Consider the following 20856-nt stretch of genomic DNA (forward strand, 5'->3'; position numbering starts at 1 on the left):
TTCACCATATGAACAGTCTTCAGACGTAGCCCCAGCTGGCTTTTTCTTTTTCCTGTTTAGCCTCTGGGAATTACCGTTCCGGTATTACTTCAGAGGATGAGTGGGGATAATATGTTGAGTGTAAATGAAGTGTAGTCTTGTACAGTCTCAGTTCGACCATTCCTGAGATGTGTGGTTAATTGAAACCCAACCACCAAGGAACACCGGTATCCACAATATAGTATTCAAATCCGTGTAAAAATATCTGGCTTTACTAGGACTTGAACGCTGGAACTCTCGACTTCCAAATCAGATGATAAGACGCGTTCACCACCAGACCAAACCGATGGGTTAACCCCAGCAGGCTAATCTTCCAGAACGTCACGGAACATTTCCAACATTCCAGCTAACACGTCCATATTCTGTAAGCAGGCTTTTCTTTCAGTCTTAGTGTCAGCATACTTGCGGACCAAGTCGCTCATCTTTTTAACGCATCGAAGAAGACAAGAAACGTTAAAGGCAAGAAACTTCCCCTTTTAAGCCTTCTCGCCAATAGATCCACTTCTATAGAGACCGCCTTCGTCACCATCTCCATTGGCGTCGACCAACCAGAACATTGACTAAACCTATTAGTAACAGATGAGTCTACAGCTGCCACTTGAGGCTTTTCTTGTTCCTTCGCTATTGGTGGGAGAGCCCCAACCGCCTCTTAGATGTTTTCCCCATCGATAAAGGCTCCTCTAAACCTTCAGACGAGGGTGTCATTGATGACATCGTCGTCACTTGATTCCATGTACAGGGCTTCGGCTCGTTTCTGGCGATCCAAACCATCTGCACGTATTTTCTCCTTGAAGTATCCATTTACCTAGCAACAGACCGCCGGTGTGACTCATGGTCAGCACTATCCGCACTGTCTGTACCACTGTCAGAAACTTTCGCGGACAACCCTGCGTCCTACCGGATCGCTGCCTCCCCACTGGGGTAAACGCCCCCTTCATGGGCGGGGACGCACCCCCGGACCTTTCGGGTTCAGTTATGAGATCATCAACAACAGGAAAAATATTACATAAAAATTGGCTAAATTTAATAAAACTTTAATTTAATTCGAACTATTCAAGAATGTAAACTACGGATGTAAACAAACCAATCAGCTGTGGTTGCCATGTAAACAGCCTCTGACAACCGTAGGCCGACTAATATAAAAACAAAAATAAATAATTTAATTAATAAGCAACAAAAACGCAATAACATAAACAGAACGACTCAGTAATGTCAATTAGAACGAAAACTAACTGTAATTAAGTCTACTAATAATAAAATTAGTCAGGAAGGTGTGCTACCCAATGTGACACTAACTTAAACGAACGAATTAACACAAAACGAAAGAAAACTTAACACAACTAACTTAAAAACAACGAACGAAACAACCAATAACAAAAATAAACGAGAAACATAAAAGAGAAACTCAACAAAATTCGATAAACAAGAGCGCTAGCAAACAAGTCTGTGCTTACTCGGAGAAAATCATCATTTTTTCTTATTATAAAGATTACATAGTTCAGACATTAAGGATTAAATGTAATAAATATATAAATATTCTCTTCTCTGATTAAAAAAAAAAAATATAATAAATAGATAAACGTTATTTTATATGAATTTAAATATAATAATAATCCTTAAAAAACAAAAAAAAGTAAAAGAATAAAAAACAGAAGAAAAATAAATTATGTCTTTACTCTGTGGTTTTAAAATATTTTTTTGTTTCAGTTTCAATTTCTACGTTGTTATTTTAATTATATACATTTAATTTCTTATTTAATTATTTATTAAAATATCATCCAAGAGCAAAGTTTGTCTAAGACTTATTCCATAGAAACAGTTGTAAACTCAGCTGAAACTAAAATAATTATCCGACAACCAATTAAACTAATAATAGTGATGCTGGTTGTGCATTTTACAACCATTCCAAGGTTAGCCAATCTTATTTCATTTTGATTATGAATCAGTTTAAAATTTTAAGAATTACTTGGCTAATATATTCATGGAAAATATATTTAGAAGAATTATTTTTATTTATTTCTGATTTTTATATATATAAAATAAACATTAAAAAAAATTCTAAACATAAAATAGTAAGGAATTATATTACCGAATAATGTATCTGCATAATTAAGTCTGTAAATTATACTCATAACACCCTATTATATTAATTTTTCATTCGAAACGTTTTATCACCTTATCTATAAAAAAAAATTTATCTTAAAAGGCTGGAACTTCATTATTGCTTATTGAAGTTCTAAATATTTATTGTTATCTAATAAATAACAATAAATATTTAGAACTTCAATCTCTGAACATTACTCTGCTCACGAATAAAATTAATTAACTATATAACAATGAAAGGAGAACCATTATGTTTTTTTAATAATTAAAATTATATTTTTAAATAACTAGGATGTATCTGCATAGTCAAAAAATATTGGACTAGGTATTAATTATTTGATAAATAATTTAAACGTACTGTTCTTAATGTTCAAAGAAATCATATATATAAATACGAAAATTGTGTATGATTGCAACAGTACCGCTCTTTGCGAAACCAACCGACTGACTGCTTTCAAATTTTCAGGATATTTTTGTATCATCCCAGAAAAAGATCTACTAGACATCTTGGGGATTAAAATATGAAAGATATTTATAAAAGAAAAAATATTAAAATATAAATATTTCTGTCACCACGACAACAGATATAATGAAATAATAGGATTAAGTTTTTACTTTAATAAATATCTGGAAGTAATTTAATATTTTCACAACTATTAGATTGACGAAAGTGTCGGAGGTCAGTCGGGTAGAGCCCCCTAGCTAAACGGTCGGGCTAGTGAAGCATTAATTGTATAATGTAAATAAAATGAAATTTTACATTTCATTTCGATTTCATCGAATCCTAATTTAAATGCTATTATTTTAACCCGATTTATCTGGAAAACTTTATTTGTTAATGAATTCCTGGTTTTCGTAGAAATATTTAGTTTTATTATATACTAGCAGACCCGGCAATGGTTTCCAATTGTTGCTAGATTTGAGTGTATATATATATATATATATATATATATATATATATATAAATGCACTCACTATATATATATAGATTAAATGAACACAATTGAAATTTTGATAAAACATTAACAAAATAAACATAACGGAACTTCACAAAAATTAACCTTTCCCTTTTAACCTTTTCTTCCCTTTTCCCCTTCCCCTTCACCTTTTTCCTTTTACTCCTTTCCCAACTTTCCATTTGTCATTTTCATTTTTACCATATTCCTTTTCCTTTCCGCCCATTTACCATCTTATTTTCCTTTCCCCTTTCTCTTTCCCTTATTTTCTTTCGCCTTTCTCTTCCCCATTCGTTTTTTCTTTACCCCTTTCCTCTTTCCATTTCCTTTTCCCCGTTTTTCCCTTTCTTCCCTTTTTATAAATTTCTTCCTTTTTTCCATTTTCCCCTTCTTCCCTTTTCGAGTTTTTTCTTTAATGATTTTTCCCTATTTCCCTTTTCCGATTCTTCCTTTCTCACCACGCGTAAATCGGTCCAGTAGTTTTTTAGTGTATAGCGGCCAAAAATATCGAAAACATTAAAATGGAATCGTAAAATATTTAGTATATCGTGTGTTACTTTTACGTCCAACAGATAGCGCTGTTTTTTTAAAAAAACAGGGCTATTTTCCTGTCACAGGTGTGACATCATAGGTATATAAATAGTAGGTATATAAAAGCACGCGCCTATTAGAATACAACGAAAATAAACGTATTGATTTTACTAAAACTTCATCAGAAAGGTAAGAGAACTGTGTTAGAGAACATATATAGAAACATAAATGAACCTTAACCCGCCCTCTACCGGCGGAAAAAAAATTAATTATTCACAAGAAAAAGGTCAAGGAAAATTTCGATGATTATGATGTTCAAAACAAAATGACAAAGATACCTAAAATCTAGTAGTAAACTAAAGGAAATAAAATTGTTCACAAAAAAATTGTTTAATGTTTATATGTTCTGATTTTCCTTAGAAAATCAGCTAAAGAATTTACTTCAAGATTAGAAGTAAGAACCCGCAAAAGATTTTGTCTCCAAAGTAGATTTTCAGACGCGTTCCTGCTTAGTTGATAGAGGCTTATTAAATATGTGAATCTTTTTCTTGACTTTTAAATATAACAAGAAAACTTTGAATAAATTGAATTATAATATAGATAAAATTGTCATTGTTGCCATCAACTCTTGCTTCATTGGTATGACGATAGTATTTTTGGTGTTTTAAAGATTCAGTTAAGTAACGATGTGAGTGCTTAGACATAGGAAGAGATTTTGTAAGAAACCTTCGGGGTTAGATGAAGGTAAAAGCATCCCGCTTCCGCAAATGTGTTAATTTGATAGTTACGGGTTGTAAGATATGTTAGGTGGTTATGGTTGGAGCAGGCCATACGAAGCGATGGTAGGTTGTGTAAATACACCAAAGAAAGGTAATGCTTCTACACATCGCTTAATAAATTGGATTCATATTTTGAGCCGAAATATAAACGTCAGAATATTGAATGGAAACATTCGAGTTCGCCCGCCAGAAAAAAAGTTACACCTACGCGTCAGCTAGTAATGTGTTTCTAACGGTATTTTGGGACTACAAAGAACTAATTTATTGGAAATATTTGGAAAAACAAGGTACAACCAACAATGAATATTATTGTGACATGCCAGAAAACAAAGTATAATCTGTAAAAACAGGTCTTGGTTTTCTCTAAAAAGTCATAGTTCTTCTGCTTAATTACCGCTTCGCAATTTTGCTTGAAAGACACGAAACTATTTAAAAGTGGGGGTGGAAAGTGTTGTCACATCCACCTTAGAAGTTCAATCTCGCAGTATCAGTCTTTTCTTTTTGTTTAGTCCTCGAAAAAGCTTTTAAGTGACACCAAGTCCGGCAATAAGGAGTAAGTTAAAATTCTGTACAAGAACGGCTCAGATACTAAAGTGAACAATTCTTTAATACGGAATAAGAAAGTTTACAGAAAAATTGCATAAATGTAGTCGGAGATTATGTTGAAAGTACCACTATTTTCATTGTCATTGAATAAATAATAATACTTCTACATTCAGTTATATTACTTCAGTTATATTTCGCCAATCCTGTTTAATCTTGACTTGGAACATTTTGATGAGTAACAATTTTTGCATTTATTTTGATTACGAATTAAAAATAAATTCGTTGTTGTTGTACCTTAGGAAATTATAAATTAATAACAATATTGTATCTTTCACCTTTTGTAAGAGTATCAACAATATGACCAACGAATATAGATTGCTAAAGAAAGATTAATAATTTGGCCTTTAAAAGAAGGTATTCTATAAGATATAACATTTTTGTTCTTGTCGTGTAATCACTTAAACATTTCGGTATACATATCACAAGTAAGACGATGCAAAATTATGAACCTTCGAATGTTTTACGCGCTGTGTAAAATGATACTAAGGTCTTTGAAAAATATATTTCGAATAGAAACAAAGCTTCTGTTTAATAAAACAATGGTCGTTTCCACGTTTACGCAGTGAAGCCTGAATTGTAAGTAGCAGTCAGGAATGTGTAGTGCAGAAGCAGCCAAAATGTGCTTCTGAAGAGCGACTAAAGAACATCCGAGGCTAAACAAAATTTTTAATGATCTTATTAGATAAGATTATGAAAAATCCTGATAGATTGATTGTATTTTATATTTTACTGTACTTAATAAATTATAAGCCAATGCCACAGATTGAAGAAGAAAAATAGAATAGCCAAGTAGTAGCAAAGCTCTATTAAACTTGCAAAGCTCATATGAACTTCGAATATGACAACTCCCTTAGGAACTGATGAGACACGTGTTGTTTTGATGCAATATCTAGTGTTCTTTGTGGTTCAGTTTCAATTAACCACACATCTCAGAAATGGTCGATTTAAGACAGTACAAGACTACACTTCATTTACACACATATATACGAACATCCTTATTCATCCACTTAAGCAATCCTAACGGTAGTTCCGGAGCTTAAACAGAAAAAGAAAAGACCCAACCGTAAACTCACAGTTTATGACCAGATTAATTGATGTTATATTAGCTTAGAATGAATGGTCCACCTTTTTATATTACAACAGGAGATTATTTTTTCTTCAAGTCGTTCTAAAACAATTCTTATATTATTATTTATTCTGTATTATTCTAAAGTGGAAAAACTAATTCTAAAATCTAACAAATTTCTTTAAGCAAACTTTTGTTATTCTAATTTCAGAAACGTCAATTCTCCTTTATGTTTTACTCGTAGAAAGACAGACATTATTTTAAGTAAAGTACTCAAAATTTTAAAAGATTTTCATAATTTCTAAGTTAATTATTTACAAAGTTTTCTTTCATTTTCTTTATAAAAGAAAATGCAGAGGAAATAAAAGAGTATTAAGTAACAAGCTTTTTTTATTCTTATTGCTACGTCTCTCATTTTTTAGAGTAAGAAATATATAAGAAATTTATCAATATTAATGTAAAATAACAATTTTTTTTTTTAATGAAAAAATCCTTTATTAAATCTTTCTTCAGTAATTTGTATTAAAATAATATAAAAGCGTATGAAGAATGGTCAAGGCTGGTCGGGATTCAAACCCGGGATCATCCGGATGAATCTAAGACATTTCGGTTTCCAACCGGACTTTCTGGACTCAAAACTGGGACATTGCGAATCTTTCAAATTTGTTTACTGTTTAATTTTACTTAATGTAAATAATGTTCTTCCGTGTACGAAGTAAAGGAAGTATAGTGATCGCAAAATATTCCGGTTTTCAGAATTATCCATTTTGAAACGGAAACTGAAATATCCATTTTGACCATCCCTGAATCCATTTTGACTAGCTTCAGCGTGACGTATGTACGTATGTATCTCGCATAACTAAAAAAACGATTAGCCGTTGAATGTTGAAATTTTGGATTTAGGAGTGTTGTAATATCCAGTTGTGCACCTCCCGTTTTGATTGGAATCGACTGTACCAAAGTGTCAAACACCAGAAAATCCAAATATTAGGATTTTGGATTATTTAACAGTAGTAATAAGCCCTCATAGAGATCTTTCCAACGATATACCATAAGTGGTAATTTTCATTGGTTCCAGAGTTATAGCCAAATAAAATTTTAATTAATAAAATTTTTGGATCTTACAAGGGGAAACACATTTGGTTCAAATCCGACTTCATTTCCGTTTTTTTTTTTTTTAGTTAACTTTGGTTTTTAATTTAAATATATTGATTTATTAATAATTATTAACCTCTTGATTGTAAAAAAAAAAAACAAATTACAATAATTCATAACAATAAAAAAAATTATGAAAAAATATCAGAAGTTATTAATGAAATAAAATTTTATGTACTTTTCATTTAAACAAATGTGTATATGTAATTCATAGGCGTTCAAGGAATATGGGTGTGTCACACATAACATTTTTTAAAACCTATGAATACATTTTCTGAAATAGGATTTAACATTATATTTGTAACGGTAAGAAAATTATTGTAAGGATGCTTTCTAACATGATATAATAATTACATCGTTATTCGTTAGAAAAAAATAATAAAGAGATCGCTCAAAAATTATTTACAAACATGTAAAATTTCAAATGCAACAAAAATGCGTTTTGTTTGGATTGTTAAATAAGGATCTTCAATAATCAGTAATAAAGGAATATAAATACAGTAAGAAATACCAATTAGTTTTTTGTTAATATTTAGTTTGTTTTTTTTTTATATACACAACATTTTTATGAAAGGGATTCGAATAGCTTGTGGAATGGGCAATCTTTGTGTAGTAAACAATACATTACAAATTAACATTTTATTTTTTAATTAGATTGTTCAAAGCGACTGTAATTTTTATTTCAGTTTTTGTACACTAAAATGATTATTGTTTAAACAAACGGAATGTAATCCTGGTGCATTTAGTTCTACATTCGTTTTTTAAATATTCTCTATTATCTTTTTCTTCTATTCTAGTAACTATTTAAACTAGCTTATTCGTTGTATGAAACACGGTTAAATAATAATACTGTAAGTTTAATAATGTCATTTACGTAACAAAGATTAAATTAAAGAAAACATATTTAAAAATTGCCAACATTAACAAATAAATATTTTTTTTAAATTTTGTTTCATTTAGGAGTTCAATTAACAGAAATAACTTGTTATAAAGGGTTATAAAATAATGGAGAAACAATTTTTAAAACAGCTATAGAAATAAAACTCACAATTTTTGTTTCTCTTCAGAGAAATAATTACTTTTATGAATTTTGCTTTAAGCTATATTAGGAGATTAATTTGTCAAAACGTAAGCTCAAATGCAGAAGATAAGAATTAAAAAACTATTCACAAAAGCATTAGGCATTTTACGTTTTTTCTGGATTTACATGGAAATATTTTATTTAAAAAAAGTTTAAACTATTATTTAATACGTAAACATTTTTGATTTCTAGTTGCGCTTGTAAAAGGAAAAAAATACGCCTTACTCTAGTAAAAATTATTAGAAATAACAAAATACATTGTTCATTGTTTATTAATGTTTTTTTTTTTACTTCCTTGTACCAAATATAGGAAGTACTGTGATAGCGAAAAATTTCGGATTTCAAATTTCAACGCAAATATCTATTTTGACCATCCCTGAATCTATTTTGAATAGATTCGGCGTGACGTCTGTACGATAAGCTCAAATAAAAAAAAAAATGATTAGCCATAGGATATTGAAATTACGGATAACGAAAATACCGGAAGATTACCAGAGGATTACGCAGGATAACGGTTTTCATACTCCACTACAATACCCAAAAAGAAACAAGAGATAAATATTTAAAAAAAACACAACTAACGGAAAAAAATTTGCTGACAAAAATCTTCTCTTTTTTTCTGGTTTGGTTCCATCATGATTTTGTATTATACTAGCAAACACCTGGTTTGAATTTTGAAAATCGGAATATTGGTTCTGAAGAGATAACATTTCCGAATAACCGTGATCTGTTACATCGAGAGTGTACCTGATGCATGAAAATATTAGCCTTCAACCAACTAACAAATACTCCGATTCAATTTTGAAAATCGGACGGTTTTTTGCAGAGATATTATAACACACCCCACTGCACTTTCCAAAACAGCGGCCCAGGAACACACCGTTTGTTTTCAGTTGGTGATGTTTTGTCTAGTCTCTACTACTATCCCTACCACTACTACCACCAACACCATCAACATCAACACCACCACCACCACTACTACATACATATCTAATAGGCTATGACACTCTCGGTAACGTAAGGATTCAAATGCGGATTCGTATATCAAAATTGGTTCGACCGTTGAGCTGCTGCGGTGGAACAAACATACATACACCCCAAATACATTACACTATTTTTTGAGCAGTTGTGAATTAAAAGAAAAGAATTATTAGTTAATATTTAGCAAAAGATTGTGGCGCAGAGCGGACCAATGGTGGTGCATCTGCCGGCTGCACACGGCTTCCTCCACGATTCTATACTGCTAGAAGCAGTCTGTTGTCAATTAATTTACAGATTATTTAATTTAATTTCAAGGCCTAGATTATTTTATGTTTATATTTTTATTTATTTATTATTACTTATTAATTTTATTAATAAAAGAAAGAAATTATTATTAGGGATTATTATTTAGTAGTAAAATAAAAGATTCTTTATTTCGCGCGATAGAGTTGTTGCCATAAATCCGGCCGGCGGATCACATGGTCCGGACTCTTCCACTAGCAGCAGCTGGACTGGTAGCTAACCAATCTCACACGAACACACGTAAACCAACTCCCTATTATCAATATGGCTTGCGTTAACCATTATATTTCTATTAAAAACTATTGTATTCTACATCTATTCAACACCAAAATGATCAAAAAATATTCTGTACACGCTAATATTACACTTCTTAAAATATTTCTGTAAAACAATTAATATTCTCACAAAGATGAGAATACGCGTCAAGTGTCCAGGGGGCAGAATCCCCTGGCTAGAAAATCGGACGATTTTTTGCAAACATTATGAGCTCCCCATTGCACCTCCCAAAATAGCCCCCCAGGGATACCCCAATTATTACCTGTTGATGGTGATGATTGGTTTAGCCTCGCAGGAGAGCATCAAATCACCCCTCTAGCCTCACACACAGTCTCCAAGAAACCTATTATTAAAAAGAAGTTTTTTAATATTTTATTAAACGTAAATTTAATTTTGTTATTTTTGCAGTTTTATTCATTCGACTGATTTGAATCTTTCAATTCAAACCCAACTAACGCAGTGAAAGAGGCTCACAGTTCACAGTTCAAGTCAATTCATTAAAGTTTGTGCTTCAACCGGCAAATCTCCACTAGTACATATATTTTTATAAATACACATACATATATATATATATATATATATAAATTTGAACATAAGTTCAAATTTTTTATATATATATATATATATATATATATATATATATATACAGCCTGTGACACTCCCGGAAACGTAAGGATTCCAACGCGGGGTCATTCATCTAAATCGGTTCGACTGTTGAGCTACTACAGTGGAACACACATATTTACATTCATACAAACACCCTAAAACATTACACTTCTTTTTGGACAATCGTGTAAAAAAAAGATATAAACCCCATCAAACCGCATAGTAATCGTAATTTTAAATGGGTAAATCAATTCTTCTCTTTTAAAAAAATGATAACCAATGAACAAGACAAAAAGTTTTATTTTTATAAAAATATATATCACTTTAAAAGCTTGCAAAACAACTTAGAACTCTACAAATCAAGAGTTATAAAGATTTATAATTTTTTATTCTAGCGTGTATTTATATTGTACATTTAAATAAAATATTAATTACCATCAATAAATATTTTATTTTTAACTTCAAAAACATGTATTTAAAGATTCTCTCAGTGAAATTAGGATTCATGTTTTCATAAACTAATATTAAATATACAGTATTTTTTAAAGTAAATGAATAATTTTTAGTATTTTTTCTTACGTAATGATTTCTAGATAATTGCAAGAACAGTTTTAAAGTTTAACAAAAAAATGCATAAGCTTTTGAATATAATTTAAACTTTGATCAAAATATTTTACTTAAATAGATATTCCGGGTGCGTGGATTACATTGTTTGATGAATAAGAATATCGTTTTAATGGTATCGACTATTGTATGTACTAGATTATATAAAAAATATTTCTTTTACGGCTATTATAATGATTGACTTAGGCAGCTTGAACCTATATCATAATAAAGGTCATTATGATGCAAGTGTTCAATCAATCAGAAGCCTACTCTTTTCAACCACTGGCCAATCAGAAGCTGTTTAACGTAATATCGTTGCGGATTCTGAGCGTCCCGAGAATTCCTTATTTTGAATGAATATATGTCCATGTTTAAATTCAACAGCCCACTTTTTACTTTAAAAGGAAGGGGAAAGAAGAATCATTCAAAGTGGAATCTAACTATTTTTGTATATCAGACGAAGCTAAACCTCTTAAAACAAATTCCTTTATAACATTTTTAGCTTCAGTTTCTTCTATTTTTTCGGAAAAAGTCAATTTGATTTACTGAATCGTCACAAACAACTAACACGTCTAAAATTTTGATGTACGCCATGTAAAGAATAATACTACGCAAATATTATAAATATTGTGTTGCACCAGCTCTGGATCAGGTCAAGAACTTTCCTAACGACTCTGATACAACCCATTATAGAAAGTTACAACTGTAATTGAATTTTGATTGTTTTCTATAGAAATTATGTAATTTACATGTGCTTTTTTTATAATATATATATATATCCAACAAAATGTTGGATTTAAAATTTTTTTTTATTTTTAAAAAACCAGCTTCATTTTTACGTGTTGATAGTAGAGCTTCAGGCCTAATTTTCCAAGAACGTTATTTTTTCTAACACTAAAAATAAGTTTAACATAAGTATTAACATAAGTTCATATGTTAAGCTTTTAATATGAATTTTTTTTTTGTTAAAAATGTGAATTTTTATTTATTATAGAAGCTGTCGAATATACAAAGCCGAAATTTTGTTTGTATGTTCTCGTATGACGCGAGAACAAACAAGATAATTGCTATCATATTTTCAGTATACAATCATGTTATCCCAGGGAAGGTTTTAAGTCGTAGACCGAATCCCTATTCCCCTTCGAGGTAAAGTAGTTGTGAAATGAAAATACTTAGGAAAGAAGAGAAAAATTAAAAATTAATTTCTGGGACTATGGCAACAGAAATAAGTTGTGAGGTATTTCTCGTAAAAGATTTCCGTACTTTAGTTATCATAGTTGCTGCTATTCTGCCTTTTGAGATTTAGTTAGATTTAAAGTCTGAATACTTTAATTGTTATTAATCAGTATTATTCTCATAATCATGTTAACAAACACTTCGGGGGTCCTGGGTAAACGAGAATGGCGAATGAAACCAGTTCTTCGGCGCTGGGTTGGTCTCGTGGCCTCGTGACCTCAAGAGAACCCCGGAAGCCCTTTAATTGGTCCGTGAGCTCTCTTGCGGAGTTTTGGGCCCGGTGGTCCAGGGGGACCTGGTGGTCCAGGGGGGGTCGCGCGAAAGATGTGAACCCCGACCGCCAAGTAAACCTTTAAAGCAAAAGAAACAAAAAAAATGACTGTGCTACATTCTTACCTCTTTCTGCAAGTGACGTCATTACTATGAGATGAACAAGTATGGCTAACGCCAGAAGGGACAGAGTCCAGGAGAGTGGGCGAGGGCAATGTGCCATACCCAACAATGGATTTTCACTCTTCAGTGACTCCCTGAAGATCATCACCTCTACATCACTCCAGTTCTACAGATCACCTGAAAAATAGATAACAAATTTTAATATATAGACTTTTTTTTACTTTTGATTTTTAACTGTTACTTGTGTAGTTGTTTATAAAGTTTCTTAATGTATGGTCATGTAGTTTTTTTGTAACCATAACCCCTTTTCCTGTATTTCTGTTGTTGTATCCTAATAGTATTTAAATAAATAGTGAACAGTATTTATTTATACACTAACATAACTTCATTAACTTTTTCTAAATAGTATTTAAAAAATATTTTATTTATTAAAATCCCTGTTAAAACTTCAAACTTTTCCAGAATCCTTTTATATGCTTAATTCAAAAATTCAGATACCAATATATTCTACATTATGAAAAAAAATCCTCGCTCTTCTTTACATGAAGGTTTATCCTTGATTATTCACACACATAAAAACAATATTACAATTAATTTTTATATTTTATCCATTTTTTAACTTTATTTGTTATTTCAAATTATGCAGCATTTTTTGTGATGTATATTTCATAGAAAAATAAATTAACTGTTATCTCATAATATGTTTAATTTATGTAAATAAAAACTAGGCATATAATTTTATCAATTATAATTAAATTAGTCAAATTATGATAGACCTGTATTTTGATTGTTTCACAAATGTTAAATTTATTCTTTTATTAATAATATTTATTAGAGGGCTTTATACAGAGTGTTCCAGAGTTTCTGGTAACTGTAACATCTTAAAGCTCCTAAAAATAAGAACAAATTAGGATTGCTTTTTTATGAGAATAAAATTGTTTACTATACAGCATTTTCTTGTGGTGAACAGTAAACGTTTCACTAAGACATATTTCCTTAGAAATAATAATTCTTAATACATTGTCTGTTCACTCCTGTTCGGAGAATAGAAACTCAATTTATCAATATAGATTTAGTTTCGAGAATTAGAGCAATATTGTAGTACGTGTGGGTTAAGTTCTGTACAAGTTTATAACAATAATGATTATGAAACTCGGTCACTCCCAATTATGTCTTACCTATTCCCTGATGAATAACAAGTAGCTGGGCCAAGCTTTTTTTTTAGGAGTAGATTTTTTTTTAGGAGTAGCTTTTAAGGAGTAGTGGTTTTTCGTTGCTTTCTTAATATAAATATAATGTTTGAAATCAAAAAGTCAAATTCACGGAAATAGTTATTATATTCAGCCCTACAAATGATACCTACTTCCTATTTACTATAATGATGAGTTGTTTATTGAACATCATTACTCTAATAGAAAAAAAAACTATTGACTAGTCATTTTATGACTGAAACATTTATGAATTTCTCAGTTATTAGAAAGATTAGAACAAATGCAGCAAAATAACAAACTAACATATCCCTCTCTAGAGCAAAACATGTACACATACACACTGACTCCACTCAGAGGAAAATATTATATCAAATAAAATTTATGAAAAAAAATCTTATCGCTGTTAAACAACCTTATTAAAAATTTAAGAAATTTTAGAGAAATATTTCGGTACACTATATACAGAATGTATTTATTGTCCTATAAATGAGTAGATAAATTATAGTAGCTTCAAAAAACGTATAATAAATAAAAAAATCAACCCCTTACTCATTACAAGGAAGACTGAGCGTAAAAGCTTCCCCTAGTTACCTTTACTACTAATTGAGTTATAACTGATATAGTCTCACGCTTCTAAGATCACAGATTAAGATCTAAAAGAAAGTTTGAGTAACAGGTAATATTTCCTTCACGAAACCGGTTGGGGGTATACCAACTCATAGCTATGTGACATTTAGTTAATATAATTTACGTTTATGTTTTCTTTCATAAACGGTTTAATTCATTAAAACTTGATTTGGGACCATAAATGGAAAATACAAATTCAGGTAAACAGCTTCATTTGAATTTTTTTAATATTACTTTTACTGGTAATAATACAATATTTGTTACATCATAAATTTTTTTCCAACAAAAAATCGCAAATATTTGAAGAACTATTTTCATTTTTAACCTGATAATGTCGTTTTTAAATTATGTCTAAACTACCGATATAAGAACTGTAAATTGTACAATTTAAACTTCATTAGACTATATATTTAAAAAGATTTAACTAAGATCTTTCAACATCATCAATGAACAGTTACCATAACAGCATGATTTCGGAAAAAAAAGAAAAACTTAAATTAAAAATAAAAACAATTATTATAATCCTACATCTTTAAAATCGTAAAAATAGACGAAATACATCAACTGATGATTGTATCTATAATGCCATTTTTCATACACCATCAAATAAACATACAAAAAATATGTAATTTATATATATAAAATATTTAACTTTTACTTGGGTATAATTCATTGTTTCGGAGATATAACATTAATTAAAATTAAAAAAAAAAAAAAAAAAACAATTTACACAATGTTATAGTGTGATAATTTAATAATTTATTAATCACTACTATTAATTCACGTTGTACATTAATTATACGGCATATAATATTATATGCCGTAATATTATATAATATATATTATAATACATTAATTATACGGCAATTAAATGCAAATAGTTTACCTCGGTGGATTTAATTACATTTCTTTGTCATAAAATATTTAGTTACTTGTAAAAAAAAAAAAAATAGAATAAAATCTTTCTCTAAAAGTTATTTACATGGTGATGAAATAAATTAAGTTGTTCGAAACTGTTTAATGAACAGTTTAAGTTTACTAAACTTATTTTTGTATAACAACTCGATTTTAATTCTTACTTCACTATTTTCCGCTTTTATAAATAAACGCGAACGAAAGAGTTGCAGTTTTCAACCCTCTTTTAAGAAACTAAATTTTCTGATTTCTTCTCCAGAAACTCGGTAGGGAAAATTAACGAAGAGTTTTTCTTTACTACTTACTAGATATCTCTTTATAAAAAAGAAAAGTAACCTAAAAAGCGAAGTTTGTTTTTTCTGTAGGTGAGTTCAGTTTTTCAGTCGGAAACTTTTATTTTAACCAGAGCATGTGGATAATGCTGCTTTTATCTTACTCTCAATACGATCTAATTACAGCATGCGATGTTTGTTAACAAGACCAAGTTCCCGTTGTATGAAATAAACAAAGTAGCTTATTTTATGTATTGAAACTAAATCTATATAATTATGAAGAAACTTAACTTTTCATAAAAAATAATAAAGCAACTTATTTAAATTGTATGATTTATACATTGCTATTGTGATTTCATTTTATATATTACTTTAATTTATACAACAATATAGAAGAAGTACTTGATATTATATTATAAAATTTATGTTTTAATTAAATATAGTTTTTTATCTTAAGTGAAGTTTAATACTCAATAAAAACTCTCATATTCGTGCCTCTTGAAAACACTTCCTCATTTTAAATATTAAACAATATTTATCTAATTCAATCTATGAAAATAATTACATTATAATTTAATTTCAATCATCAAATATCATAAAGGGATACTTTTCAAAAAAATGTAATAATAAATTTAAAAAAAAATTAAAACAATGCTTTTATTTAAAACGAAATTGCTGTACAAAGTAAAACTGATTTTTTTGTAGTGATTAAGAGATAAAATTTGAAAAAGAAAACCATTGTGCTCTCATAAAATATTACTATGTCTAATCATTTTAATTTATATTCACACTTTTACTAATCGAATTCTTCAGTATTATTCAGTAATCTATTACTGTGTCTAATCATTTTAAATTATATTCACACTTTTAACTATTCAAATTCTTCAGTATTATTCAGTAATCTATTACTGTGTCTATCATTTTAATTTATGTTCACATTTTTACCTTTATGGATTCTCACAGAACACCTATTCGAATTCATCAGTAATATTTTATGAGTGCACGATAGTTTTCTTTTTACAAAAATTATTTTGATTATCTTATTATAATCACTGAAAAATTATTTTTTACATTTTAGAGAAATTTCGTTTTAAAAGAAAAACTATTGTTTTACACACTTTTTTTAAATTTATTTATTTTTATACTTTTAGAATGTAATATTTTACTTCGTAAAATATTTTCCCGCGCTAGTATCGTCACAAATCAGTAACGATAGGTTATAATAACAAATCCATTTTGTTATCATAACAAAATCGTTTCGCTGCCTCAATAAAACCTTAGTTACCGAAATGATTTGTTATCCGTATTAAACAAACAAAATATGTTTTCACAAATGTCCGACATATTGGATTTAGAACGATATTAAATATGCTATAATATATTGTCATCAGAACCATAGCTGTGTGCAAAATTTGATTGGATATCGGGCAAGTGTGTCAAATTTCAATTATTAAATTTACAGGATTTTGAACATAAGAAAATCATTGAAAAAGAGCAGTCTTCTTCCAAGTACAATGTATTATAATTTAAATAATTGTATGCAGTTCAACCACGTATTCGTTAACTAGCTTTCAAAAACAATTGTTTTAAACACTCGGGGTAATTATTAAAAAAATAAAAAATAAATTATATTAAGTGATTACAAATGATATTCAGGTCATTAACCTGAATTTTAACTCAGATGAACAACATTAAAAAAAACCAAACAATGCAAAGCTACAACCTTAACAAATAATATTCTAAACAGGCACTGAAAGTGATTAATATTAATATCTCTCATGTAGTAGAATAAAAAAGAAAATGTAGCCAAAAAATTGCATTTTAATGATTGGGTGCCGTACTGGAATGAATGGACTAATGATATCAAAGGGTTACTCATGGAATTCTTATTGATGCAATCATTAATAAATTTCTTCTGAAACTATTTAAGTAGTAAGTAATCTCCATATTTGGAAAAAAATTCTCCAGAACATTCAGGGAACTAAGAAGTCCCTTTCTTAGTGGGCTAGCATATAATGCTTTCAAGAAACGTCCATCATCGGAAAATTTAATTGCTTTTAAAAACGCAGTGAGTATGCAGAAAGACTTATGACAGATTAAAACTACCATCCTGGTAACAACAAGTGTCATCTATTAGTAGAAGTACGACGTTTGGAAGAAAATGGCCGCCACTGTTTACACGGCACAGCTGACTAAGGCAAGCTCTTTGCTACACAGAAAATTTCTGAGTGCTAATATTCCGACACTTTAAGGGCACTAACTGCAATTCGGATCAAGAATATTGAAATGTCCTTTCACAATGCATTTTCTCCATTATGTACGTGTTAAACCGAATGGGGCAGCGAAGTGTATTTGTATAGACTCCATGGTTTGCTGGTAAAATCCAGACGAAGCTGACAGAATGGCAACAATTTATGAGAATATGGATATAATATCTATTTGCGCGGCAGACGTTAAAAATTGTCTATAAGAAAAGTAAAATATATTAAAATAAAACAAAATGTATATTAAATTTTATTACCATCAGAAAAACGTTGGAGTAATGAATTAAAATTAAAATTACTTCATATAAATGGAAGAGCAACGTAAAATTGATTCGCCGGAAACAAGTAGCGATGACCAGACTCAGAATAAGTCATACACGAATAACAAATGCATTTATTAACTGATAAAGAAAGACCAAGTGCAGTGCATGTGATAAACCACTTACCTTTAAGGATGTAAAACATATGAAAACCTCAGAAAAAGGAACTGACTCAGCAGCAATAATACTGCTGCTGATTTAGAAAATAGTAAAGAAAAAAAATATTTGCTTATCCATTTGCCCAGGGATTACTAAGGAGTTTATAATAAGCTTTCGACGAAGCCAGATGTGTTATGTGTCTTGAATGACAAGTTTCGGTATCTTCTTTTATTATTTGTGTAAATTTCACAGTCCTTTACACACTCTGTAAGCGTTATACGTGTACGATTTCTTTAAATGTCTCATGCTACGTTTATTTTTTTTTAAATGTAAGGACCCTATACACCTTACATCTGGCGATTCTGCTGGTAATTTAATTTTTATTTAAAAGAATGTGTTGAGGGCTAATTTACCTTAAAAGTTGATGCCAATACAACGGAAAAAAGCAGTCATTACCTGTATTCGGAAAATGTTCTATTTTTATTATTATACATTTTATTTTATTTCTGTCATACTAAAAAAAAACAATAATTCATTAGAATTGTTTAATACATTTTAAATGTTTATTTTCCAGCTAGTATCAGTTTTCTTTTTTTTACTTGTACGAAGAAAAGGAAGTATTGCGATTGCAAAAAAATTAAGATTTCTTAAAATCTTAAAAGATTTCAACGGAAATATCCATTTTGAATATCCCTGAATCCATTTTGACTAGTTTCGGCGTGACATACGTATACATCTCGTATAATTAAAAAACTACTAGCCGTGGGATGTTAAAATTTCAGATTTAGGACTGCAGTAACATCTAGTTGTGCACCTTCTCTTTTGATTGAAATCGACTGGACCAAAAGCGTCGAAAAAAGTAAAAAATCTGAAAAATCTGGATTTTGAACTTTTTCTTAACTACAATAATAATTTATATCATAAATAAATGATACTTATTTTCAATGGTTCCAGAGTTATAGACAAATAAAATTTGAATTAATGAAATATTTAGATCTTACAAGGGGAAGGCATATCGGTTCGAATAAGACTTTGTCCTTTTTTCTTTTAACTTTTTTTTTTTTAATTTAAATGTATTGATTTATTAATATTTATAACCTCTGATTGTAACAAAATTTTTACGATAAATAATAATTCAATAATAACAAAAATATCAGAAGTTATTAATGAAATAAAATTTTATGTACTTATCATTTAAAAGTCTTGTGGTGTCCACATCAAATTTTTTTTTATTTTTTTTTCTGTTGGATTTAATTCGGATTTATAAGAAACATGGATTACCTATTGCTACTCTAATTACTTGCTTTTCAAGGTTTTAATTACTTTTTAACTTTTTAATTAATTTATTATTCTTGATCATGGAAGAAAGAAAATTACCTTAAATTTACTTATTTAGGCGAGTGTAATTGGCAATTAAAAATTTTCATTTATTACACGACAGTTGTTTTACTTTTAAAATATAAATTTGAAGTAAAAAGTATAAAATTTATTAAAGGATGGTAAGCAGCCTATATGAAGTTAGATCCCTATATATACATATAAAGATTTATCCTATAAAGATTTCATCCGGAGGTCCCGGGTTCGAATCCCGGTCAGGCATGGCATTTTCACACAAGCTACAAATCATTCATCTCATTCTCTGAAGCAATACCTAACGATGGACCCGGAGGTTAAAAAAAAGAAAATTAATGACATATGGACGGTTTAATTACTCTAAATAAATAATTACAGATGATTGTATTCTAACACTAATAATATATTAAATTAAAGAATTAATAATATATTTAAAAATTTAATTACAGTAAGTTTTATATTTAATATCATAAATAGTTTATTCCCAAACAGTTTTATTTATAAATTTAAAAACATAATTTATAAATTATGCTTTATGATAAGATAGTGCATAGTATGATATGCATATCACCTTATGCAAACACCTTATATAAAGAAAATATACATAATAATATATAAATCTGAATATTAATAAAAAATATAAATTTTTGTTTTAAAAGGATACGCATAATTAACTGGTTCTAAAGTTATAAAAATTTGTATGAAAATCAGAAGTAAACAGGATATAGAAGAAATAAAATGGTAATCCATTTTCAGCCGACTCGAAACTTAAATCCACTGGGAGTAATCAGTCACCGTAACAAAGACGTCAACAATAAGTTATCTACGAGATAAAAGTTAACACCTATTTGAAGGTGAATTTGAAAATAGAAGTCATTAATTCATGGTTTCAATATTAATAATAATAATCTATGACATAACTTACGTTAATTTTTACGAATTTTATAAAAAGAAAAACTTGAATATTCTATAGTAAATATTATACGAGTAAATATAAAAGACTGTATAATTTTAAAACAAATGACTATTTTTATGATCTCAGATGTGTGTATTAAAACGTACACTGCATCACACTTGC

The 20856-nt window shown here is 29.3% G+C and overlaps 1 protein-coding gene across 1 annotated transcript in view; it reads right to left on the reverse strand.

The window, feature by feature from the left end:
• Window positions 1-20856, reverse strand: part of LOC142320867 (limbic system-associated membrane protein-like) — a 1323513-nt gene that overhangs the window by 906797 nt on the left and 395860 nt on the right. Inside the window, exon 2 of the mRNA XM_075358848.1 lies at window positions 12721-12894. Coding sequence (XP_075214963.1) covers window positions 12721-12862 — 142 coding nt within the window. The 5' untranslated portion in view covers window positions 12863-12894. The remainder of the gene's footprint in view (window positions 1-12720; window positions 12895-20856) is intronic.

This window comes from Lycorma delicatula, chromosome 3 (assembly GCF_047948215.1).
Source record: "Lycorma delicatula isolate Av1 chromosome 3, ASM4794821v1, whole genome shotgun sequence".
Taxonomy (NCBI): domain Eukaryota; kingdom Metazoa; phylum Arthropoda; class Insecta; order Hemiptera; family Fulgoridae; genus Lycorma; species Lycorma delicatula.